Source organism: Leptosomus discolor, chromosome 4, assembly GCF_034619465.1.
Source record: "Leptosomus discolor isolate bLepDis1 chromosome 4, bLepDis1.hap2, whole genome shotgun sequence".
Classification (NCBI taxonomy): Eukaryota; Metazoa; Chordata; class Aves; order Leptosomiformes; family Leptosomidae; genus Leptosomus; species Leptosomus discolor.
Genome location: NC_141394.1, coordinates 51,909,841 through 51,936,529, shown reverse-complemented (window position 1 = coordinate 51,936,529; position 26,689 = coordinate 51,909,841). Strand labels below are relative to the sequence as shown.

Sequence of the window (26,689 nt, the reverse complement as noted above, 5' to 3'; positions counted from 1 at the left end):
CTTCACCGATGCATAGACATTTCATTTCTAAGCTACGTTGCTCAAAAGTGTATTTACTTGAAATTGCTATAGAATTGCTAATCACTCCTAAAAGATCATCTGGATAAGGAGTGGACAGTTATCAGAGCAAGCCTCTTGTAACATCTGCTTAGAGTTTTTAACAAGGTTAGAGCTGAGGAAAATGCAGAACTGGCACACGGGAAGGATGGCTAATCCTGGTCCACAGGGAAGTCACATTCTAGGTTGAACTGTATCCATCATGCTAAAATCCATCCCGGTTGCCTATCAGTGTACCAGACACATTTCAAGTTCGACTTCTGCTATCCTTTCAACCATTAACACACTCATTCACACTTTAATCTCTGTGCAAACCTTTCTCTGCTTATCTCAGTGAGAACACATTGAAGAGTACCAACTATTCCAGTGGATACACCAGTCCCTCAAAGCACTACAAATAAAATGACACGGGTATGTACATAAAGCTAAATATTTCACATGGGAATGATGAGCCTTCACCATATTTCATAATATATTTCGCATTTAAAGAATTTTGCTTCTCAGAAGCAATTCAAACCATCTAATAGTACAACACTTTTTTTTTTTTTTTTGCAGTCCTCCTATGTATTCCAGTCGAGGTCTACACTATAGACCTTACACAGACAGGAAGCAGCTTTAAAGTGTATGGTATGGCCACAGTCCTATAGTAACGCTCACAGTCAAGCTCTCATGCTGTCATCCCTTCATGACATGACTTGCAGATGGTACACTAGTCTGGTCTACACCGGATGAGCCTCAGTTTTGGGCGATGTCTACGTTGCTGAGGTGTGGAGCACATGGCTGTTCCTCTTCAGTAGTCACCTGGATTTTACTTCCTTGCTCTCAAGACTCTGATGACTGAAAGAGTCTCGTATCTTAACGACTTCAGATGCACACAAGTGTCCGAAAGACTTGGTGTACCAGTCTGGCATGTGGCCCCTGATGCATGGAGAAAAAGTAATGATGAAGTAGGTACCAGTAACTTTGCATGAATTTTATCAGTCAGAATCAAATACATTATATAGCTGGCTAAATGCTTGACCAGGAAATCTCCCTTATTACTGCTTATTGCTCAGCTCAGCCTTACTAATATGTAGACTTGCTCAAAACCAGATCTGCCACAGTGAGAAAAAGATATGAGAAGATTTGTGAGAACTTGGTCCTCTTTACTAACTAAATATTAAAATTAATGTGTCCTTGCATCCAAATACATCTCTCAGAGGAAGAGGTGGGATTATATACCAATAGCTATGGTGCAGCACATACTGGAGGCTTCTAATGCAACAAACTACACCTGCTGTTAGATGTTCACTGAAGCCAATTTTCTGTGACATCTCAGAGACTTGTATGCATGCCTTTGAGATGTATGTACTACTGGCTAAGCTAAAGCCTGTTGAACCATCTAAATTTTGTGCTGACTACATGGAAGTACGCAAGAAAATTCATCACCACAAAAGGACAGAGTGGACATTCATACCTTAAATCAATTCTGCACATGTAGGTAAGTTTAGATTTTCCTGACCCGCAGGGCTCAATCAGATACCTAGACAGGAGCACGTTGACTCTAACACCTGCCACTGGAGCACGGTCATGGTCCACTGAGGTTGCTAGAAGCACACAAGCTCCTTTGGGGAAGTTTGTCCTCCATGTTCTAAGAAAAAAGAATAAAAAAGTCTTATCCTTGACAAACAGTAATTCAAATGCCTAGTAAGACTTCAAATTATGCACAAATAGATATTAACCTATATAACTTACATGATAAACAAATTGTAGGCAAGGTTGCCGTACATGTAGGATATAAACATCATCACACACAGAAGTCTTACCTTAAGACTACAAAATCCCTGGCTGGGTGAGGTGCCATGCTGTTCTGGACATACTGGTATATATCTGTCTGGCTATCCAAAGGTTCGATTACTTTTGAATCTATAAGATCTTCATCCCAAAGATGCTGCTCTTTAAGCAAACGATTTAAAATGTCCTCTGGCATAGCTGGGATTTCAATGGTAGTTTTCCATAACCGGAGTGGGGGACCTTCGCATACCTGGGGAAAATCAGCACAGAGTCCTCAGTTTTACTCTTCCTTACACTTTATTTTATGGTTTAGTATTTTAGTGCTAAATACAGCAAATTAAATACAGACACATACACGTATATGTTGTACTAAGCTTCTTGTAAGCTCAGACTGAAGCTGTTTCCTAACAGCCAAAGGCATCTACACGCTGATTTCCAAATTATTTTTAATTTACAGTTATCTTCTCCAGTATAGGCCACTATTAAATCGTGATGCTAAAGAAAAATATCCTAATTTTCCACATTTATTTTTTAAATATCTTAACTCTCATTGAAACACTTCTCCCTTTGCTAGCCCTGAGCTGTGCAAGATTAGAGCCAAGAAACTTCTCTCCTACTGCCTGCATAGTGACAGTGCTTGGAGGCTTCACTCAGCCTGTCAGGGTTTTGCACATGTGAGTGAAGGCATGTAAATGCAATACAGCAAACATTCACGGGCTGGATAACGGAAGAACACAAATCAGTGCATGTTAGCTGACTACTGCTGAAAGATATGTTCTTTTTAGATGGTGTGCAACTACACCAAAAGATTAAAGGTTTTTTTCTTAAATCTATCTGCAAAGTAAAGGTGTCCACCGAACCTTCTGTAATATCCTATGTCAAAAGCCTGCTTATATCAGAGAAGACGAGCTAAAAACCAGAGCTATGGTGTGACAGGGTGCGTACCTTCTTGTAAGCCAGCTCTGCTTGCTCTGAGGTGGAGCAGCTGACCCAGCCTTTAAACTTCTCCTTCATCTCTTTGAGCAAGTCATCCACGCAGTCCTGGAGGTAGCAGTGGTAGTCGCAGGGCTCGGCAGTGCTGCTGCCACCCCGGAGCTCCTCCAAGCTGAGGGGACGCAGGTCCTGCTCTGTGTACGAGTTCCGGCCCCTGCTCATTTCTTCGGGTATCTGAAGGATGACAAGGGTGAAATCATTCTCTTGCAGCTCTCTCCGCAAATTACAGTTAGTCTAGCAGCTTGATAGCCACAGAAAGATGAGTACACTAATTTTGTAAGCAGTGGGATGCCTACATGTCAGGCCAAGCACTCAATGTGAAGAAATGCCAAAATTAAGTTTGTGACTTTGATTTAACTCAAATCAGTCTCTCATTTATGGGGTGTCTTATTTTTTTCTGTGGAGTATCCCTCTTTGCCACACAACTCAGATGCAATCCCACAGCATGGTTTATCCTGCAGACTGAAGGAAGGAGGGATCAGTTGTTAGCCATCAGAAAAAAAAAAAGGCATGTCTTCAGCTGAGGGCTCTGAAAAGATTCGATGAAAGTGAGGAAAATCAGGACTCAAGACTTGTCTGGTTCTCCATCCTGGGCCCTAGAGGGAGCATGCTTTAGTTCCTACAGACCCTTTGACCTATGGTTTGACAATGTCACATTCCAGGATGCTTTTGTGGCCTAGTCTTGCTAACTCTTGGGAATTTAAGTACAAAACAAGCACTGAAGTTCCTGGAAATATCTTCTTGCTTTGTAATTAGAGCTGAAGTTCACAGACCCTCATGGCTGCACAATTAAAGCTTGAAAACATATTTCAAATGCAGCTTAGATGTAACAAAAAATGTCCCACAATTGCCTCACAACTTTTGAGTGCCAGTGCCAACAAAACAACTCTCTTTTCTTCCACACCACTTCTAATTCATGTATGCATCCAGATCAGGATGCAAAGTTTTTTAAAAAGATATTTATTACTCCACGCTTCAGTTTTGCAAATAGGTTTTTACCTGAAAGAGCTTCTTGCATTCAGCGATCATATGAGCTAGCCCTTGGGTTGCAGCCAGATTTTCATTTAGGTCTTTCTGATCGGGTTTTCCCAGGCTTGGTTTTCTTTGCATCACCCTTCACAGGGAAAAAGAGCACACACACACAAATCCAGTTATTTAATTCAGAGCAAGAGAGACACTTGGTAAGAAAACCATAGGATTCCCAAATCTGCTAGTGATTTAGAGCAGTGCTGCCTGGGACCAAATCTTGGCATGGTGTTAACTTCTTCTCTTGCTACTCTTTCTAAACATTTTCTTTGTAATTCCCCCCTTTTCCTTCTTCATATGAACTTGCTTGTATTTTAATAAATCTCTAACAAAAGGTAGGATCCCATAACTGTTCTACATCCGGCACCCTCTGAGGTGTCCAAGGTGATCGCAACTGGTAGGGTCAATGCTAGACCGTGTCTGTTGCACATCACCATTAGGTGTGGTATGGGACCAGCATCAATGAGCCCTGCTCCCCAGAGACATACCTTGGGGAAGAATTCTCTCTTTTGAGAGTGTTTAAGTGGAAGAGGGAAGGTGCTAAGCAGACGGCCAGGTTAGTCGGTGTCATCTGGTTTTCCTTCACTGCAGCTGTGACATCACTCAGGAAATAGAGTAGAATCTGGAGGACCTCCCTGTTCTCATCGGGTAAAAGCATAATGGCTGCCTTGATAGCCTGGAGACGTTGATCCTTTGGCACATCTGTATAATATTAGTAATTCTCTCATCAGTCCATTGATTTTCCACACACACAGCATGAATACATCCCAAAGCAAACTCCAGCTTCAAATATTTGACTCGAGTTTGAAGTGATTTCCTTCAGGATGCATACCATTCGTAGGAAACATGAAGGAATTTTAACCCACTAGTTTAACTACCCTCAGCTATTTCCTGCCTCACAAGAAATGCAAGCAAGAAGAAGTTGTGCCGAGGCCAGAGTTAATTTTAGATTTAATTTCAACAGCTACATGCTCCTGCAGATGCACTAAAATGACAGAAGCCTGGAGTCAGGCAGTGAACAAGGAAACACAGTCCAGCCAATTTAGAAATTCTTTGGCTTTCAAAGAAATTCGAAACATGGATGAATTTTAGAACAGGTGAATTAATTAATTAAATTGGCTAGCAAACCTTTTCAACAATGATGTCACAAAACACCCAGAAAGTGCTTTACGAAACACAGAGGGCTGGCTTTATTGAGCAGATCATTCAAAGTCATGCAGTGGAAAAAGAAAGTCAACGCTATGAAGTCCCATACCATTAAACAGCTCCTTGGTTACTAACAACAAACAGCCACTGGAAAAATTTGAAGTGTGCCTTTATATAAGGCCCTCTCCTCCAAACTTGAAGGGAACAAAAAATGAAATAACCCAGACCAGATCTGCTTCTTATATAGGGATTTCCAATAAGCCATCTCTGAAGACAACATCAGAGTCTGAGTCCTGGAGCATTTATACCATCATTAGCACCACACTTCACTGCATGTCTCATAATACAAGTGGTGCCAACCAGTTATTTAACTGGTATTTGCTTTGGGCTTCAGCAACTTTGTAAGGCTAGCAGGTGAGTTTAGAAAGCAATTTTAAGCAAAAATCCCCTGTTTTCCATACACTCTGCTCAATCAGCTCAAAGCACATCTAAGCCACATGCGGACAATTCCAGTGCACAGCCTGGAGCAGAACAACAAAGCAAAGGGAAATTTTGTCCTTTGCAGGGAAGCAAAATTTACAGCTGCTTTGAGGCTCTTTGCTTTACAGAGAGATAATACTTCCCGACCACCTCTGGGGATTCCTCAGACCTACCGCCTGTGAAAGGAAAGGAACAGATACTTCTGCAATGCTCTGTAAAACTTTTTCTGGCACTAAACCCACAAAGAATTGCTGTTTAATATTCATGGAAGTGAAGAGTCTGAATCATTTTCTCCATAAACCTTTTTTGGAGTCCAAACACACAAAAAAAATGCGTGCACTGAAATAACACTATGTATGTTTTTATTTTAAACCATCACCTCCACCTACGGAGCTCTGAAGGAAGTTCTGTAATGTTTTTGTAACCATCATCATAAGGAAGACACAGAATATAGCAAGGGCTCAAAGAAGGTGGTTTTGCAGTAAAATCTGTTGTAGCTATGCTATCATTGGAAGAATATACGTGGGGAGAGAGCGGAGTTGGTGTTAGGGAGAGAAACCACAGGATCAGCAAGGTGCCTGGAGTACATCCATCAGTTTGGACCCCCATGAATATTTCAAGAAGCTTTGGAGTTCTTGTCACCAAACATTTAATTAATCTTTGGCCACTTTATACAGTGAGAGTATTCCCAATGAAACAACGTTGAAGAAAACTTCTGAAAGACAACGTGTTGTTTGGAAAGATCCAGCACAAAATTACCATCTATACAGAACTCTGTTTATCTAGCTCACGAAAGAGAATGTCTCCCTTGCTGGAGCTGAACCTGCCATTCAGAAAGATTAATTATTTCTTTTCACATGCATTGATAAACTCCATTTTGATGTGATTTATTCTAAGCACTATCAGTAAAGTAGCTACAAGTCAGTAAATAGAAAAGCTTTCAACTTAAAGGTTGTTTTCAAAAGTTGTGGTGAAGGACAGAAGAATATGAATTACAAGAAAATAGAAATTTTTGGCAGCCTTGCTCTTACAAAAAAATCTCAGTAATTTAGTGGGTTTCAACCCCCTTGAAAGTACAACTAGAACATCAAAAATCCATTCCTTATGAACTATAACGGCTGTTGGAGAAAGGCAAAGACCAATATATGCAATACTTGTAGTGCCCAGAGGAGCAGTAGTAGAAAGTTCCACCCTTGCTACACATATTACCACTTGCCATCTGCCACAGTAATCTCACTACTTACATTGGTATATCTGTAAGAAAGTCTCAGACAGTTTGTTGGTCATGAGAGGCTCAGGGAGATCACGAAAGAATTGTTTTAACATGTCTGCTACATCGTAAGCAGACTGGCCTTCGTAGTTGACGCTGTCTATTGAATTCTCATTCATTTGACGCAAAGCCTGAATTCTTGATTTGACTCCAGATTTCCTAAACAGTCCAACCTAAATATATATGGAAAGGTGAATACATTACAATGAGTCCAGAAAATTTGAAATGTAAGCATGCTCTTTAGCTTCTCATGTATGGATTCTAATTTCATGGAAAGCTTTCTTTTCGTTATTTATCTATTTTGAGTCTACTTTTCTCAGTCTGACCCAGGAACAATAAAAATTAATGAAAGGCTGGGCTTTGGGTGCATGCATGTGGGATGAGAGTACAGCAAAACCCACCTGATCCAGGCAGTGGTTGCGGAGGTATCGCATGGCTTGCTGAATGCTCTGTGGAAGAGGCTGCCCTGTGCGCTGGACGTTGACTTGCAGCGGTACTCCAAACACATTTCTGTCTTTATAATCTGGTACCTTTATCCTTTTCATAAATTTAGGTACTGCCCTATTTAAGCAAAGGGAATGACAAAATTAAATGAAACCTCTGTTGAACATTTATCTTCTGTATTTCCAGTAATTCAGAAAGTCAGTGAAAATAAGTTGAAACACTTTAGTAATATGAAAAGAAGTGACAGTATAAATTAGCTAATCTACTCAGGGCTGGGAAGGGGGAGATGACAGAAAATAGTTTCTCTAAGAGAAAGGCTTGACATTTGGGGCAGTATGCTGCCTGTAAATATTAATGTGGTGCTACTCCATCAATATCAGTAGGACAAAAGCTATAGGGTAAAACTGCAGGGGCCAGATTGAATTGCGAAAGAGTCAAAATAAATCCTGCGGTCAGTGACCCCTTATAACACTGCTTCTTTAGGTTTCGGGAAAGATGGGCACTTGAACAATGAGCTTTTGTATGTCAACTACTTGTTCTGCAAAGTCCTCAAACTGGGTCCACCACCCACCAGTGTGCATAACAGCAGGAAACTGATGTAATACATTTGAGTTTGTCAGCTAAAAACTTCAGCTCTATAAACAACCCCTTTGAAACAACCCCTTTGAGGGACCCCCCTCCTTGTCAGCCAGTGACTGTTGTTACCCCCACCTCCCACTCCAGTTTCAATGAGAGGCCTTTCTATCTGCTTATGACTCCAAGGAAAAAGTTACTAAATACAAAAGAATGATTTACTCCCAGGTCCCCAAGAGTATTGGTTTCAAGAAGGGAAAAAAAAAAAAGCCATTAAAACGTGAAAATATTGAGATCATTTTCCTAAACAGGGAGAAAAGCTAATGTCCAGTGCAACAACTAAAAGGACACAGTAGCACTGGAAAATAGGGAGACCTATTTAACATTTCAATATGCAGTACAGCTATACAAACAGTGCATTAGATTTACAGCTGATTAATCTGTTACATAGTAAAACAGAACCAATTTGTATTGCCATATAGTTAAGTTTAGGGAATTATTGATATATGTATGAATAATACTGGCTTTGTCAAAAAACATGCCAATGGAATGTGAAAAAACACATTGCGATCTCTACCGAGAATCTGAAGCATGCAGGGATAACTGGTCAATACTTATTTCTGTCTTTCAGAACAAACAACTTCTGTATTTAGTAAGGCTGACATAATAACAGCCTTTGAACAGGAGGTACTTTGATGCTGAAGCTAAATACTCTCTATGACTCCTGGGGAAGGGAGGAGGCTGGCCTGTGGTAGGGAGAAGAAAAATTTTATTGCGTCTTTTGCATCCTGAAGGTTACACAGGCTGTACTGCAGATACAATAATAAAAGAGCTTTCCACTTCATTCTTCCAAAAAAAAACTTTCAACTGTTACAAATACACGGCCACAGCAGGAATTGCTGCCTACAAAAGAATCCATGGTTCTCCCAACCTTTCTTCCCCTTCCCTCTCCATCTTTGCAAGATAACTGGATTTACAGTGCTTTAAAGAGGGGAGATAGATTTTGGCTAACGAGACACTAGAACTAAAGGAAGTTTACATTATTTAATTACATAATTATACAGAGAAAGTAACGCAAATATGTAAGAATAACTGAAGAAGAGCAAGCTTAGTAAGATCTACTGAGGTTTGTTCCACTGCTCGCTAACTGCCTCGACAAACAACTAGTCCTTCTTTTGCTACGGATAGTGGACATCTTCCTGCTCAGAAAGCCGGCCTGTACTTCATTGCTTTTGTTCCCTCACAAGCCCCCTACAAACATACTTCTCAAGCCTAATAAGATTACACTTACGTAAAGGGTTAGTGATTTTAGCCCTGTCTTAGGAAACCACAAAGCACTGTCAGCACAGGCTGGAGGAAGAAGTGCAAATATGGAAAAGAGGGACGGAGGGATTCATTGCATCTTTCCAAAAGTTGCTTAAGATGAGCACAACGGTCGTGCTCGTATAGCTGGCCTGTCTACACATGGCACTGTGCCCTTACCAGCTGAAACCGTGCTTGTTAGAAGGCGTGTACTTCTCCAGGAGAGCAGTCAGCTTCAAGAGAGAGTACTTCTGCAGCAGGTTCATCTGCGCCACGGACTGGCAGTTGATCTGCAGCGATGCCGAGCTGAGGCTGGGCCGGTGGGAGCTCTGGAAGCTGTGCCACCTCAGCCTGTGCCTGCAGAGAAGATTGGAGACAGAGCAAGGACCGGTCACTGAAACGTCTCTGCAAGACACGTGCAGGAATTACTGCAAATGTACTGCTGAGCTCCCTGCCCTTGGCAGCTACTGTCCTCTGAGCTTTCACAGGCTTCAGCTGGCAGTGTCTCTGCCTCACTGGGTGCGATCCAACACGTGCAGGTGCTTCAGATGGGGATGGGCAGTCTGAGCTGACCCACAGCTCAGCGTTAACTACATGGTCTTGCCCTATCAGATATCTTCTGAGGGCTCCAACACCCTTCCTCAGAAGCCCTTTCAGTATTAAGGCAGTGGGAATCAAAAAACTCCATTAAGAAAAAACTGCCCAAATTTTTAAGACACATCAAATGGGAACTAAGCACTTCTAAAAGTCTCATCAAGTTTATACAAGCAGCTGTAGGCGACTAAATGACAACAGAAACCAGGCCCTAAATGATTTGCACCAGTTTCAAAGGCAAGTTGGAAACAAAGCTAGAAAGAAATCAACTCCTTGTTCTACTCACAATACAAAATACAGTCATCCCTCCCATGGTAAAACTCCCAGCAGAAACTGAGAGGCCACTGGAACTCCCACAGTCCCCCACTGCGCTACAGCGATCAAGAGAAAGTAACGAACCTCATTTTCCCTGCAGATTTAACGCCCTAGTATGCTATTAAAAAACAGCCCGCTACTGAAAAGTGCAGTTTTTTGAAACAGTCTGAAAGTCAAGGCTTTTACTACACACTGACACAAACCAGACCATACTTACACTGGTTCTCCTAGCCAACTTAAAAAGTGAATAATCCTACTTCAGGTCCCTCTCCCTCCCACACACCATTTCAGTTTGAAGAATTATCATCCCCCAAAACTGCCTTAACATTGCTCCTAATGCTGACTTGCTCAGCGAGCTGTTTTTCTATAATGACTCAGGCTGAACACACAAACATACAGCTACAAAGTGTGGAAATCACTTGTCTAAAAGTCTTGCACAAATACTTCCCTTGCCTATAATTGTGTTGGGAAGCAATGGGAACAGCATGTCTGTGCTTGAACGGCCACAACTTCTACTGCACCTTAATTCAGTGTGGTGCAGCTACTATAGAGCCACTTGGCCTGGAGGGGACCTCACCAGGGCCACCCCAAGTCTCAGCACTCGTGATCTCACCTGCTGGACCGTGTCAGCGATGCGCCCACCCCAGAGTCCCTCCTGTCCTGCATCCCCGCGGGCTCTTCTGTTTCATTCAGCGAATTCCCCGTACTGTCAAGGTCACTCAGTGTTGTTCGATCGTTATCTACATCGAGGTGGATCTGCTTTGGAGAGGAAGGACACGGGGAGATGGAGTCAAGCGCTGAGTCGGAGTCCCCTTCGTCCGAGAATTTCTCTGACCACTGGTTTACTATTCTCTGCATCCCTTTGACATGGTACAGGATGTCATCTAGTTCTGGGAATATGTCTTCATTTTCAAGGTCGGCCAGGTCGCTCGTACTGGAATACAGAATTGAGCCTGGCACATTGTCATAAATACTCAGGCGGCTGCTCAGTGAGCTGGAGGAGTTGCGCCTTTTCCCCATGCCCAGCTCTTTGGAGCTGTCGCCACTGTTTTCCCTCCGGAGGGTGAGATGGCCATGTCCATGGAAACTCCCTGTCCTCCAGTTCACAGAGGCATTGCTTTCTGTTGGGGAAAAGTTGCCATTGGAGAGTGCTTTGGGAAAAGTGCCAGGCTTATGATCTTCAGGGATAAAAAACACGGTGTCTTCTGCAAAGCTTCCCCTGTTCTTGAAGTTCTGCTCCATCACATCGCTGAATGTTGACTGGTTGAAGGGGTCGAAGCCTTCCAGGTACATGCCCACTCTTTTATTGTATGCACTGAGGCTGCGTGTTCGTGTGACAGGACTGGGTGTGCTGACGGCACTGCTTGTCTCAGACTGACTACTGCTGCTGCTGGTCTGGGTGGAATTGGAGACGCTCCTCTTTCGTACCATAGGGAGGCTGATGTGATTGCCATTGAGGGCAGAAATCTCCACGCAGTTGAGCTGTTTCAGTTTATCTTCATCCATGCCCTCCTGCAAGATTGGCCCGCTAATAATAAGGCCAAGCTTTGAAGGAGCTTTGCTCTTGCCATGGTGAGAGCTCTTGATTTTCAGGCTCTCCATTCTCTTGAGCAGGCTCTTTGTTTTGGACTTGGTGTTCTTCTCATTGGCTTTTGTGTTGAAGCTGAAGCTATTCAGCTCCCTGGGCGAGGGCAGGCTGCTGAATGAGTCATCATTTGCTACGAAATTACTTGATGAACAAACGCTCACGACCGAGTTTGTCCTGGTGGTAGAAGCCTCGTTCTGCAGAGTTGGTTGGTGGCTGCTGGTGCTGCTGATGCTCAGAATAGAAGCCACCTCCTGACGTTCACTGAGGTCTGTAAGCACACTCTCACTGCTTGCTGCGTTAGTAAGGTGAGGAGCTTCTGGTGAAGGGGTTCCCAAGTCTGGTTTTGGAGGGAACACATCAAACTCTTCAAGCCTTGACCACCTCTTGCTGTCCCTCTGAAAAGTCCATTTGCCACTTATTGCACAAGGTTCATCTTCATCCGAATCTTCACTCTGCAAAGAAGCAGCACCCTGAAAGTACTGCTTGCAAAGTGCCCAAACAGCAAAGGCAGTTACATTTAAATACAATGCCTGCTAAACTGCTTTAAGCATGACCTTATCCTCACTGAATTTAAAGTGAAAGCAGTCTTACTTCAAGGAGAGGAAGACAAGGCCATAAAGACCATCACAGGAAAAGATAACATGGGACAAGCAATGTATTTTAACAGTTTTTAAATACAATAGATTAATGCTTCGTAAAAAGAAACAAACAATACAATCTGCTTTAAATTGCTCTTTTCTAAAAACCCTAGTATCCATAGACTTTTAATTAATTTGTCACAGTGGATAGCCCTCAGATCAATGGAAATTCCTGGCATGCATAAAATTTTAAACTGGAGTCAGTTAGGGGTTGGGGGTCCCTCTGGACTCTCTCCAAAGTTACACTCTGTTGATAGTGGCTGTGTGTTTATACTCCTCTTTGCAATTACGAGATGTTTCTCATACGTTCTGAATTGTAGCAGTTTAATTTGGGAAGTCTGAACTGTCTCCTTGCTGTGACTAATGAGACAGCAAAAGAAGCTCTTCCACTGCAAGAGTGCGATGCCTCCAGGCTCTTACCTGGTCCATTCTTCCTCCCACAGGCTAGCAGCTAACATTTTAAGAATGTCCTGTGAAGTTTCTACTTCAGTCTCGCTTCAGGCAAACTTTAACACTCAAAGATAGCAAGCAGCAAGAGCTCACTGACAGTATAGCACGTAAGTAAACTGTAAATAACATCTCCACTGATGATGTTTGATGTATGAGTAATGCCTCAGGGCACAATTACACGTACATCACTTACGTCTACAATCTTTTCATCTAAATACTGAAAGGGAATGATCTTGGGACTGACATACGTGGTCTTCCAATTATCTGGAAAATTTCATGGTGGAAGAATAAAACCAATGAAGATATTTTAATACGACACCATGAAACCACAAAATAAGATTTGGTGTTCAGACCAGAAAACACTAACTGCCACCCAGCTCGGTGAGTTTCACTTCATTTGTTTAGATTGCTTTAATTTAAAAACAAACACACATGCATGCCCCAAACTGTAACTATTTGTGCGCCAGGAACACAAACATTTATTCTCTGAAAAACAAGTAAATTATTCATATTTCAAGTTTTTTATTTATGCATACTTTAGCTCCTGATCCTCTCCTAGCTTTTTTTTTTTTTTTTTTTACAGCACATTTCATCAGCTCAGGAAAATAAATGAAATACCATATTTATTTTTATAATCAAATACACAAGACACAGAACAAGTGTCATTTTCTTTGTTTCCCAGCTACTACAAACTACTACTGTCCATGACTCAGATGAACACCTAAGAGGACTTGCTTGCTTATTTAAAGTTTTCAGGAGGAGAAAAGTCATCTGAAACTGCCAATGGATAATAATGATGGTTCAGTGGTTAATGTGGTTTGACTGGAAAAAAAAGGAGCAGTAAAGTGATATTAATTTGCAAAAGGTCAACGCAAATGTAAGGAAACATATGTTTCTGTCAGCAGAATTTTTCCCTAGTGTTAAGAAGCTTTAAAGGCTAAGTATTGATTTTAATGAAGTCAACAACAAAAGGGAATAGGATCCAAGTCCATCTGCCAGGACATGGGTGGTGAATGAGAATCAGGAAGGACTGAAACAAAAGGTAACGTCCAGACTCCGGAGGATCTGAGGTTTGGACCTGAAGTCAGGTCTGATCTGACCTCTAACAGCAATACTGATCATTCCAGTGTTAACAAGGTTCAGGAATAAGGAGAAGAAATCTTCTGGCGGTCATAAATGGCAATCCAGCTGTCTAACCCTACTTTTAAAGAGTTCCTACATATGCTGCCTCAGAGTGTTATCTTCGGTAGCTTGGATGCTGTTTCCAACATACCACAAACAGATAGGGAAAGAGGGGATTAATTCCTGGTAAACAACCTCAGAGCATTTGTATGCATTCCTGTTAAGGGTAGGGCAGCATTGTATTGCCTTAGCTTAGACATCTTTATCTGCAATTGTCATATCCCAGGGGACAGTATCAACTACTGATCCCTCCTAGGACACACACATAGTTTCAAGACAGCTATTGAGTGGTATCTTACCAGCAAACCCTTTCAGTTGGTATTACCTTACTGAAATTACAGTAGGTGTTCCCTTATTTCTCACCATGCTCCACAGGGATCCTGAAGATTCAGGATACACTTTTAATTCCTGCTGAGCTCCCTGGAAACATGCAAACTTTCAAAAAAAAGGTATCTGATATATTCTGTAAATGTATTGCTTTAATTTTGAGCTATGTAATTAAAAAACAAGGAAATAATGTGCCCAGTCCTACAAAGGATTAGCTTTTGCTTTGCAGGCCAAGCTCATTCTAACCGACCCTGTCTACATCATAATAAAATAATACAATTCTAACAAGATGGCAAAAAGCCAAAACCATGAAGATGATGCCAAAGATGATGTTCTAATACTCAGGTCAGCTCATCGTGGCTAGTCATGACCTCCTCCATCAATCCTACTCTCTGAGTGCAGGTAATACACTACGACATGGACAACCTCACTGGCAGGCAGAGAAGCTCAGTGCTTTTCAGATGGGGAGTAGCATACCTGTGAAGAGTTCGCTAGACAAATAACCTTTACCTGTGGCCAAGCCTTGCAGTTTTCACTCAGTAAGAACACCAAATGAAACATAAGCAGAATTTTGACTACGTGTCCTTGCCAGGTTCTACTCAGGCGTTACAATCCTAGATTGCAGCTAAGCAATCTGCTGGATGGTTGGGTTTTTTTCAGTTTTACTAATGTACAATGCTTAACAGAAAATGTTAAAGGAACTTACCCTTTTCCTGTGGGGACTAATTTCTAGCTTCATCACTGCACATTTGTTTAAAGTATTTAAGCGCCTGCAAAGCAAAGGAAACCATATTAAGAGAACACTCTGGTGTTTTGACATAGGCTATTCCAGTTCAAAAGCTTTTGTAAAGGCTGTCCCCAAACTGCTTTGCATACAAATAGCCACAAGCAGAGTTTCAATTAGAGCCCTAATTACACTTAACCATTAACCCATTACATTTGGCTGTATTCTAACTTCAGAGGGAGGGAGGGATGACTATTTGTCACAATTACCTGAATCAAAGTAAAGAAAAGTGAACGGGAAACTTACACTAAGTTGAGAAGTGCATTATATCCAGTGAATTGTAATAATTAATTTGTTTAAATAGCAGACACCCGAATCCTTAAACAATCAATCTCGACAGACTGAAAATACAGGAAAAGGCTTCTTATTTGACACTGTGTACATGTGTCTGCGCGAAAAAAGCACGCTGCTTTAAAATTGTACTTTATAAGCTCAAACCTCCCAAAGAAAACTTACTTTCCACTTATTAGGTGTCTATTTTGTTTGTGAACAATGATTATTTTCATTACAGTCCTGGGACAAGACAACTCCCCAGTGTAAAACAAAAACAAAAACAAAAACCCAAACCCCTAAAAAACCAAAACACAGACCTGATTTTTCTTTCCTAAACTGAAAGTTTATTTTATACATAAAAATACTGTTCTGAAGGACTAAAATTTAAACAAAAATAAATTGCTGTAGCAACAATAGCTGACCAGCCTCCTTGTGAAATGTGATAGCAGTTTGGATGCATATTTCGAAGTACTGTATGAATGTATATAAGCATCCCTCTAGTCCCTGATGAGTTAATGATCTGGTAAATATCCCTAAAACAAAACAAAAAAATCTTTCATCTCCCCTCTCTCCCAGAAGCTCCATGTGCAGGGCTGAGCACAAACAGCTTAAAGCAGAGCAAAACTTGGCACTGTTAAAACACACAGCTCCATGGCAGTTTAGGCACAGCTAAGTGCAGGCTGCTGTGGTCTCCTGCCCTTCTCCCAGCCCTTGCCCTCCCCAGAAACTGCTCCAGGGACATGTCTCAGCTAAAATCTGCACTGGTAAAGTGTCATTAGAGAAATGCTGGTGCTATGGCAAGGCAAAGGGCAGGAAGAGACTGGGTGCAATGCAGAAGGCAGAAAAGCTGAAGCAACAGCTTCATGGAAGAGATGGTTTGGTCCCTCGTGATAATACTGCCACTCATGAGGCCGTACTGTGGGTTGGATGAGGAGACCAACCAAGCTGAAAACTACTCTTTCAATACTTCGCTGGGTTGAATTTCTACCAGGTCACTTCCCCGAGCTGTGTGAAGGGTACTGTGTGCAGGGGGGAGGCAGAGGAGCACAGCCACCCCTTTCCTTCAGCCAGACTGTAGCCCAAATTCAACAGGAGCAAAACTGAGCTTTAAAAAGCCCAATTCATTCTGAAAGAAGTTGTATGATTCTCACATAATTTGTTCGTACAGCAAGGTGTAAAGGAGAGCCTGTATCAGCAGCTTTGAAATTTTTTATTAAAAAAAAAGGAAATGTTGACTTGTCCTGTTCCTTCAGATGAGTCTTTTCAGATTCATGAAGCTTGTAACTTGAATCTAGAAAATGTGTGCACAGGAAGAATTATTAGTTTCCTCTCTTCCCCCTTGCCTTTTATGCACAGGATTGGTTGCAGATGGTATTTACATAGGGCTTGATCCTGAGGCCATCAAAGAAAATGGAAAAGCTCCTACTGGTGCTTTTGCTGCAGTCACGAAGTTAAAAAAAAAAAAAAAGGCAGTTTGATCTATAATTAGACCCAGCCACAACACAGCAGAAAAGAAGAGAAACAGGAAGAATTGCCATGGGTCATATAGTAGGGCAGTGGCAGGTTAGGAAAGTTATCCAGATCTCTCTATCTTCATCTTTGCTCTGACTTTAAAAGGCAGAAGGCTCAGTCCTGCCAACTGCAGCTGGTGGGTGCATGCACAAGTTCAGTGATTTTCAGAGAAATTGTATTTATGGTGTGGGTGAAGGCAGAACGTTCCATCTATGCGCTACACAACAAAACTGGTATTTTGGTTTTTAAGAGGCCACACAGCAGCAGAAAGCTGCCTCCCTCTCTGCTATAAAAACATTCTCCTCTCAAACTCCTGGACCTCAAGACCAGGGAGGATTAAACTAGTTTCAGTTCTATATTGTGCAACAATTTACAAATTTCACAGTGTTGCAACCTTTGACTTATGCAGAGAAAATTATCACTAAATCCCTGTATCAGGCTTTATCTAGCTCCAGCCTGTCTGACAGCTAATAAAGACAATCTCTGATTTCACAAAGATTACAGCCCCAGACTTTTCTCCTACTCAAATTAAAACCCTGAAATTGGTGAAAGAGGGTAGAGCAAAGACCTCTGTTTCCACAGAGGGTGTTTAAGAGCAAAAAATCTGCTGGTGCACACCTCACAAAAATGAGTATGAAGGCAAGATAAGGTAACCCCCAACGAGCAAGGTTAAATACAATAGCAGCGAGGCAAATAAAGGCTCTGTGACACATTTGACATGATTTCATAAAAAAAAACGTTTCCCTTTTAAAACCTAAATGCTCTGCAGTGATTGCCTCAGGTCTGCAACTTTCATTATATACATCACACATCCTGCTTAACTTCTGCTCAAGTTCAGCAGTGTCCAGTTCCTTAAGCTACAGGACACTGAAAACACAGTACCACAATCAAAACTGCCTTCCAAACACATAATATTGACCTGCAAAGCTAAGCTTACAAAGTTTAGTCTTTGCCAGGATAAGAGTAACCTATGAAACTGCCCTTAACCTTCACATATGCTTTGCAATACTTTTTAAGCATATAAGCACAGATCCATTTTCTACAGATCTTCTCATCAAATTGATGCTTGTTAATGAACCGCAATTTTCTCTCCTGGCTCTGGACCTTCTCCTTCGGTAATTCCATCCCCAGGTATAAATTCCACTTAGCATTTCCCCACTGACAGTCAGCAGGACTGCCTCATTCTTTAGCTGTCTTACTCTGCCCAAACCTGTCTCAGCGACACCTTCGCGAGGACAAGATGGGAGATGGAGGGACAGGGAAGGATTGCTGCAGACAGCAGTTGCAGCTGCTTTCACCCACCGTCTGGCTATCTCAGTCGCAATTTCACTTCTACAATGCCTCCTATCCCGGCCACTTTCTGGATGACTGTCTGGATGACAAGATAATATTCTTTCCCATCATTTAGATAAAAGCCTTTGAGTCAGCCCTCTCTCTATATGTCTTCACTTCCAGATGGTATCTTTCTCCTGCGGAGCATTGTATCTCCAGGACCTTACTTTTCCTTGCCCTCCATGTACTCTTACCCAGGGTCTCACCCTACTTCACCCTGGCTTTGCAAAACCCTTCTTCCTGAGGGTGACCAATGCAACAGGACCTGACTTAGTCCCAGCCCCAGAGTTGAGACTGGCCCATATCAGCCCTGAGCAGCAATTACACTGGAAGCCTGAACCTGCCACCCCCAAAACATGAGGCATAGAGCTTCTCAGAAATGAGCAAACGATGCATTTTTTCCTAGTCTTCTCCTCAGAAATGGCCAAACTAGTTTAGCCTTAACTTCTTTTAAGAAAGGCAGCCTGAACAAGACATTCACTATCAAAAACTGCAGTGTGAACAGCTAATTTCAGCTAATTTATAAATTAAAATATAGGCTTACAACATGAAGTCTTTGTTAATCTAGATACCAGTCAGTTCTACATTGGCTATAGCCCCAGCTAAGTCATTCTGGTCTCACCCCATGCCCCCAAGAAAAGTGGTAGCAATGCAGAATATTAGATTTATGCATTTTAAATGACAATTTTAAATCTGAGTAACTGTACGACCTAGCTTTAAAGTTTAAAATATTTTCTTGACGGACTTAAATTCTTAATTCCTTCTTATATGGCAAATTCCAACTCCATTATACCTGTAACTAATTGATGATACGAGGGCTTTCTTGCCTCACTGCAGTGCACAGCCTCTACAGTGACTCCTGGGCTTCATCTACACGTTCTAACCTGCAAAGGAGGCCAGGTCTCTGCAAGCAATGAATGCTGCTCATGCGAATCCATTGCAACCGATTTCTTGGACGAGAAGTCTTGATGGTAAAAGACTTAAGAAACCTTTTGCATACACAGTGTAGAAGTTTTCTCGCTATGTGTAAGGAGATTAAATAGGGTTTCCATCATGGATTGCTATATATTTTGTAGTTAACAACAACCTTTAGGATAAGCATGTTTTAGTACTGAAGTTTCCTCAGTGCATGATGCAGCCAGTTATCTTCTGGAGATAAATTCCCAGTCATTAATCTGCATATAAACCAAGGCCAGCAGTGCTTTGCACAGCCACTACATGAAGCATCCTAGCAAATTAGAGTCATTGCTCTTACGTTTTTAATCTTACATTTCATGATAAGATCACTAAATGACATTTCTTAACCATCTTCTACTGTCACCAAGTGCCATATGCTACCTCTGTAATTCAAGTCTCAACCTACTTTTCACTTAAAATTTTTCCAGAAAAACCTTAATGGGGTGGCTATTGATACCTTTACCATTTAGAAAGGAATTTGGCAAAACATTTACTAATAAACTGGTTTTAAAGTTACATTAGTTTTCTGCTTACATTAATAAGATTATTAAATGATAATTTACAATACTGTTCAGATGTAAACTATCATTTTAAATGCGACAAACTTTAAAAAATCCCTATCACTGTGATTTCTACAGTATTTTTAAAGCAATTTTTTCACACGAAGTAATTAGAACTGCTGGCAGAACTTTGTCATATAGAAAAGCAGATTCTCGGCACAGACGACTTACTATTATGTTACCATCCACTGCATACAGTGTTCATTTAGCTCTGTGCTGAAAATACACAAAACTATTCTGATTTTCAGTCAAAAAATAGTGGTAGACTTACGGTTGTGAAACAGCTCTAAGTCTTTTACTGAGTAAACTCCTTTACTGTTTACACACTGACCGTGGCATGAGTCAAAATAAACCCAGGCTTCAGGCAGAAACGCAGCATTCCAAACTATGTGCCTTCTCCGTGTTTTTTCATGAGCTTTACAAAATTAAACAAGAATATGTGGGAAAAAAAATCTAAAGGTGGAAATGGTGTGATAATGTACTGCTTTTGTCTAACACAAATGGTAAAGGGACAAATTCAGACATCTGAGATGACTAACTGAACTACTTCAGTTTTATTTTGAGGTGGGATCTGAATGCTTCTGAAGACACTTTAGCTTCAGTTTCAAGTTCTCTTATTAAATCTGACTATCATATATAAGCCGCAGGCTTCAGAATTATATAGTTCAGCCTTTAAAATCTTCGTCTTAAGCTACAGTAAGACAGGTGGATTCTTATGCATATTACACAGAAAACAATTTGAAGATGAAAGTGAACAGGTTATTTTAAAATTAGCAGACTTGGTACAAAATATCTATACACCCGTATCATTTTCATTTGCTCACCTTTTGCAGAAGCTTATAATATAAGCTTCCATTCTAAGGATATAGATCTTATTACTGTCCTCTATGTTCAGAAAAAGTGCTGGTTTTTTGGTCACACTAGGAGTAAATCTGAGAGATATGGAGGGCATATTCTTACTTGCACCAGTAAGAAACAATCTGCTACCTTTTTTTTTCCCACATAAATAAATAATCCTAGGTTAAAAAGTATTCTCACAGGTGAGCAGTATGTCCAAAATATGCTGGCTTGACTGTATTTTGTTTTCCTGGCAAGGGAAGACCATGTTTCTGGGAACCAGCATTTATTCACATTGCTGTACTTTCTGTTCAATGCCTGCACAAGTTCCAGAGCACACAAATAAGCAGACTGATGCATCACACTTTAGTATCAATGGAATAGGTGCCCTATGCTTGAGTAGGACACGTCTTGAGTGTGAATTTAATATCAATGAGATTTTTTCCCCTCCTAATGACTGGACAACAAATCTGTTTTCTTAGTTTGAAAAGCTTGTAAATATTTCTGAAGAACTTTAAATTCCAGTCCCTCTCTCTCCCTTCCAAGTATGGCAGTGATGGCATGAGAACACTATAAACTTAAAGGCCTTCTTAAAAGGGTTTTGTAATTCATTAGAATTACTGACATTTAGAGTTGCAGACATCATGCATGCAGTATCCAAAAACATTCGTTTCACAGACAATTTGGAAAGCTGCCACACTGAAGGACATAGGCAGAAAATTGCACTTATTTCTGGGCAACAGAGATATGAAAAGTTAAGGCATTTTTTATCCATTTAAGATTGTGGACTCACACTAGAAGAAGCAATTGATGGATGGTGTCAGATGGGGCCACTGCAATTGCTTTTATGATAAAATTGGTAATGCTGAGGCTGTAGTTCTGTAAAAACATGCTACCACGTACCGGCAAGTCTTGATCCCTCTTTTTCTCTACCCATCCCTCCTCCTGGCCCTGCAGCTGGTTGTGGGGTCCTGTCCCAACCTCCACACATACTCTGAACTCCATTATGCCTCTCCAGGGTCTGATTTAATTTACTAACCCAGCAAAGGAGTATCTAGACTCTTTGCAGGGTAAGTGAGTTGAACTGGTTTGTGGCAGGAGCCCATAAACAACAAAGGTAAGTAATGGGAGCACGTGGCTGAGGGCAGACGACTCTTTGCGGTGGTGATAAACTCAGATTCGCTCACATTATCGCTTCCAGCCATATCCACATTCATTTTGGTGATTACGGTGCACACAGGGTGATGCACTGAGGTCAGCGTGAGGGTTTGTATACAAACCTTTTCGTTTTGTTTGTATGCATAGCTGCTCACCAACTTGGGAAAGGAGAGCAACGGAGTGCAGCAGCCTTGCTTTGCTAATGCTGCTCCAAAAAGCCAATTCCTATGTGGGAACTGATGCTAAGCTGTACATGCAGATGGCTGTAGCCAGCACAGTTCTGCTTTCACATGCCTAACCAATTTGGGAATTAGTAATGAAAGCAAATTACGAATAATACTAAGAAATAGGCCTATAAAATACCTGTCACAAAGACTCCTGACACTTGCCTCACAACTTGGTTTTAAATAAGATCTTCAAACATTACTTAGCCCAATATATTATTCTAATGAAAACCACATATGGACAGCAGATAACAAAATGGTCTCAAGCAAATGGTTATTTAACAGTACATAATTCAGTTGAGGTTGTGCTTTTACCAGATCATACTGTCTATTACACAGGAAGGGTTTTGTTTCAAAATGCAGTGTGAATTTTTTTCACCTACCTGCATAAGGCCTCAATAGCATCTCTGTCCAGAAAGTCATGCTCTCGCTTGACTAGAGCAATGTCAATTGGAAAAAGGAGATCTGTAGGAATAGATACAGATGGAATCAAAACAACTTATTCCCAGTGGTGAGTTATTTCAGAACAACCAGCTGCTTCCAGTTGAGCTCACCAAGATGCCAGTGATCGGCACTTTTCAGATAAACACATACTATCACCTCAAACGCCAGAGATGTTTCCTTTTCATGTACAAGTTTTTGACGCGCAGCTTTGGTAACTGAAATTTCATATGTAAAATGGAGGAAAAATGAGCAAAGCAGAGATGAAACAACGAGAGAGGGGAAAAGGCAAATGCGAGCTCCCTATCTGACACAGGAAGCTTAAACTGCCTCAGGCTAGCTTTATTTAAAATAAATATAAAATCTCCGCTGAAGTTTTAATGTCTCGCATTAAAGAAAAAAACCCAAATCTTTGGAAAAGAATTAAAAACCGAATCTCATTGGCTGTTCAAGCTATTTAAAAGTTTGATACTGGTACAACATTAATGAGATATGGACTGAAATGAAAGCAAGCCAAGCTGTGAGGAGCCCATACTGCCTCCTTTTCTTAGGAGATTATTTAGGTAAACAACTGGGAGACTGAGGGGGAGGAAACAATGTTGCCAGAGAGCTGAAAATTTACTACAGCTCTGAAGCAGCAACCATATATATATTATCTACTGTCCTCCACAGATTCCTGACTGTTATACAGGTCCTGATCTGGCATTCCTTGCACAGCCAAAACTCCCACCAAAGTCACTGGGCATTCAGGGCACACAGCAATACAAGCACAAACTACGAATATACTGCTGCAGTTGCATACAACTTTCCTGGTTCAAGTGATTTGCTGTAAAATATTTTAATTTCCAGAGACTGGGAAAGAATGAGATAAAATGATTAAAAGAATGGGTCTAGTGTTAATTTGTGGAAAGGTTGTTACTATTCTGGGTTTTCTATACCAATAGATAATCTCTCAAATGAACTATTTGTCCTGATTTTGCCTCAGGAATAAAAAATTATGACATACTCTGCAAAACACAAGACATTCTGTCTTTTCTACAGAAAACTGCAGTTTTAGCAAAGCAACTGACAAAGGCTCACTGATTAATCTCCATTTTAAATGCGTAATGTGTGGGACTACTCCGTCTAGGTGACTTCTCAGAACTCTTGTACTGTACCAAATAGATTCATAAGTCTTCCCTTTGCTATTTTTAAGTCCAAGCAAGCAAAGAGGGTGAGCACATTCCATTGGTGTTTTTCACCAGTGCTGATGTAAGTTTTTCTGAGAAAGTCAGTACCTTCGAATGCCCATGAGAGAATATATGGGAGAACTTAAGTGAGAAAGGTGACTTGAAATAAGTCTGCATGGATCCATTTTTTTTTATGCTTAATTTATGCTGGTGCTGTTTTCTTCTTGTTGTTGCTGCTGCCAGGGGGGCTCGCAAAGGACAATGGTATATTGTTTTCATATAAAGACAGCTGTTTTTTCAATGGCTATGGCGGGCCTTGCTCTCGCCTCTTGCTGTCACCTCTGCAGTCCTTTTGACGTTAGGTGGGACATGATCCTACGTTAGAAACGTTACGTAAGTTTAGACTCTCTAGGTAGGGCAATGGTAGCCGCAGGTAGGACATGTTTTCTGAATGCAAGTAATTTGTTAGGGGATTCACAGATCAGCATAACATGAAACCCACAAGCCCACATATTCAGCTGAGAGTCTTGTCCCCAGTTTTAACAAAGACTGGAAGTACAGTCCCAGCTCTGCATCTCAAGAAAATAAAAGGAAATTTAATTTCTGAATAGGCGAAGAAAAGTTTCGTCAAGTGCTGCTTTTGAAAGTGCTATTATCATCTCATATTCCAATGCAGCTGCAAATCAAAGCTCAACGAGATCATTTTTCAAGAAGGTCAGTTCAGCATTTGCTGTAATTTCCAACAGTTATTCACTGTAAATAATGGACTTTCTATGCTCATTTGTACAAGCAGCAGCTGGAGTTTGTTTTATCAAAAAGAAGAGGCAGATAAAAGTGCATAATAATTTTACCACAGAGCAAGTAATTTTAAATGGTGTGCATGGAAATTCTGAACAATAATATACATATATAAAAAGGATGTTGCACTTTAAAACAAACTTCCGCATGTTACTCTGCATTGGAGCTAAGAACTGTATGCCAAAACTGCAAGTTCCTAGTAGGTTAGAGAGGCAATGAAGACACAGTTTAGTCGAGCAAAACCTTTGTAAAGGCTGACACGCAAAGCGAATCCATGCCACAGAAGGGCAAGCGAGTGCAGGAGGCAGCATTCTCTTCGAGGAATTGCTGCACATCAGGAGAACAATGGCTTCTATGTTCCTTTTTCCCTTCATAGTGAGCCTGTGTCTAAAACCAACCCAAACTGTTCTGAAAAAACACATAGGACCTGGGAATCATCAGGCGTACAGATGTCCACACATATGCAGAATTTCCTATCTCTGGTCCATTAGAAGAGCTTGTCAGTGGAGCTGGACACAGCTTCTGTGTTTCTCTAAGACTAGGCTCGTAGCAGTGGATTACTACATTCAAGAAAATATAGTTCATTTGTGTTTTAACTACAGGGAATGTAATATGGTGCTAATATATCATTTGTGCTATAAGGACACTTGGAAGATTCAGAGTAAAACAGAAACCTGGAACAATGTTAAAACTCCAAGAGTGCTTCAGAGTCTCACTCCGTTTGGTACATCTGTGTGGTGGGTAACAGAGAGCAGCCCAGTCCCTAAAAGTCATCTTACATATTGGCACTCCAGTTGTGCCCCTGAACCTCAGTTAGTGGTGAACATTACACCTTATCATCTAAAAATTTCAAGGGGATGATCAACTTGCAAGCTCAGGTGCCTACCTTCATAAAGCTGTGCGTACTGCGGGAAACCGGCAGCCCGCAGCCAGTCACAAGCTTCCTTGGCCTCGATTTCTGGAAGAGGACAGAAACAAGACACCCTCTGATTAGTGACCTGCAAAGCAAAAACTTCCTCTTCACCACTTCTACTATTCCCATTACAAAATAAGCGCAAAGGTATTCAGCAACTTTGAACTGAGACACAAGTTATGCTTATCCCAGTTTGCTTTTCTTCTCATGATCAAACATCATAGATTCTGGAAAGTCATGAGCGTTCACCCGTGATTTATCAACAGCTCGTCATTTTAATAGGTAGAGAAACAGGCACAGATGAAAACTGCAGGAATTACGGATTATTCCGTACAGGTTTTGTTAACACTAGAGAAACCAGCACCACTATCAATATGAGCAGCATTTGTTCAACAAATGTTTGTGATGATCCTCTTGGCACAACTGTTTTGTCTAGACAGAAATTCCTAGCAGAGCTCATAATACTTTAATATCTTGAGGATAGTACTGACAGACCCAAGCCCAAGAACAACCCATACACTATACTGAAGCTCACTCAAGTGTGTATTTACTACCCAACAAGAACCTAGTTTCACTGGAGGTCTTCAAGGCATTTATGAGTTACTTGGTCTATTACAGGAAATTCAGCTAACTTTCCCTCACACTGCCCAAAACAGCATGCCACAAAATGAAATTATTCACATACATATACATGACACTGAAAGAAAGGAAACATTCTGAACATGGATTATATTAGTCTGTGAATAAATTGTACATAAATTCATTTCTATCTAATACAAACAGAAAAAAAGAATGTGTTATCTTATTTGCTCAAACCAGGAAAATGTAAAAGGTATTTACAGTATTCTCCAAGTGTTCAGGAAACATATTAGGTTAATTTTGTTCTTCTAAAAATTCAAGAAAAAGCTACTGGGAATTTAGCTTCCTGCTTAGAACTGATCAAACAGACAGTGAGCAATCAGAAACTCTTAAAGTTCATCTGGCTTTGATTATGTTCACTTTTCTTGATGGGCCAGAAAAGAAAAGCTTCATTATGTACAACTCAGTAGACAATTTTGCCACCTACTTGGACAGGATACTATAACTACCTGCTGCAGAAACCACGCACAAAGGAATTTGCTCAGAATTGCTCAGAATACAAGTTACTGCATATAGGGCAGCGAAGAGCCAAACATAACACAAGTAAAATATCTCAAGATTTTGGCATGTTATGAAATATTCCCAGTGAGATACAGGTACACAATTAAAATCAGATGAAACGGCAGGCACCTTTTAGCGTGTCAAAAATGATGGCAATCCCCCTCTAATTTTCCAAATTGCTACAACAGGGTTAAAACATTTGTGCTTTGCCAGATACTTTGCTGAGATACATACCCAAACCAAGGGGTTAACATGAGGCAAAGCACAACATTCCAGATAAATAAACAGCTAAAACTCCACTCTCGCTGAAGGCAGGACAAGCAGGCATTTGTGTAACTTGTGTTTGCTTCACCTTTGGGTTATGGGACCACATGAGAACAAGCACGTACAGACATATTGACTTAGCTACTCATTAAGAAAAAGCATTCTTCAA

General features: G+C 41.0%; 1 protein-coding gene across 4 annotated transcripts in view; it reads right to left on the bottom strand.

Moving 5' to 3' along the window:
- Positions 1–854: 854 nt before the first annotated feature.
- The window catches only part of DLC1 (DLC1 Rho GTPase activating protein), a 218,076-nt gene continuing 192,241 nt past the window's right edge, over positions 855–26,689 (bottom strand). For 3 of the 4 annotated variants that reach the window (XM_086464538.1, XM_086464539.1, XM_086464540.1), the window contains 13 exons: positions 25,090–25,161; positions 22,179–22,260; positions 14,865–14,928; positions 10,587–12,013; positions 9,245–9,421; positions 7,147–7,306; positions 6,720–6,918; positions 4,338–4,551; positions 3,823–3,937; positions 2,776–2,997; positions 1,863–2,080; positions 1,514–1,687; positions 855–975 (listed from right to left, as the gene is read on the bottom strand). In XM_086464538.1, the coding sequence (XP_086320664.1) occupies positions 855–975; positions 1,514–1,687; positions 1,863–2,080; positions 2,776–2,997; positions 3,823–3,937; positions 4,338–4,551; positions 6,720–6,918; positions 7,147–7,306; positions 9,245–9,421; positions 10,587–12,013; positions 14,865–14,928; positions 22,179–22,260; positions 25,090–25,161 (3,245 nt within the window). The remainder of the gene's footprint in view (positions 976–1,513; positions 1,688–1,862; positions 2,081–2,775; positions 2,998–3,822; positions 3,938–4,337; positions 4,552–6,719; positions 6,919–7,146; positions 7,307–9,244; positions 9,422–10,586; positions 12,014–14,864; positions 14,929–22,178; positions 22,261–25,089; positions 25,162–26,689) is intronic. The other variant, XM_086464541.1, reaches the window with a different exon arrangement.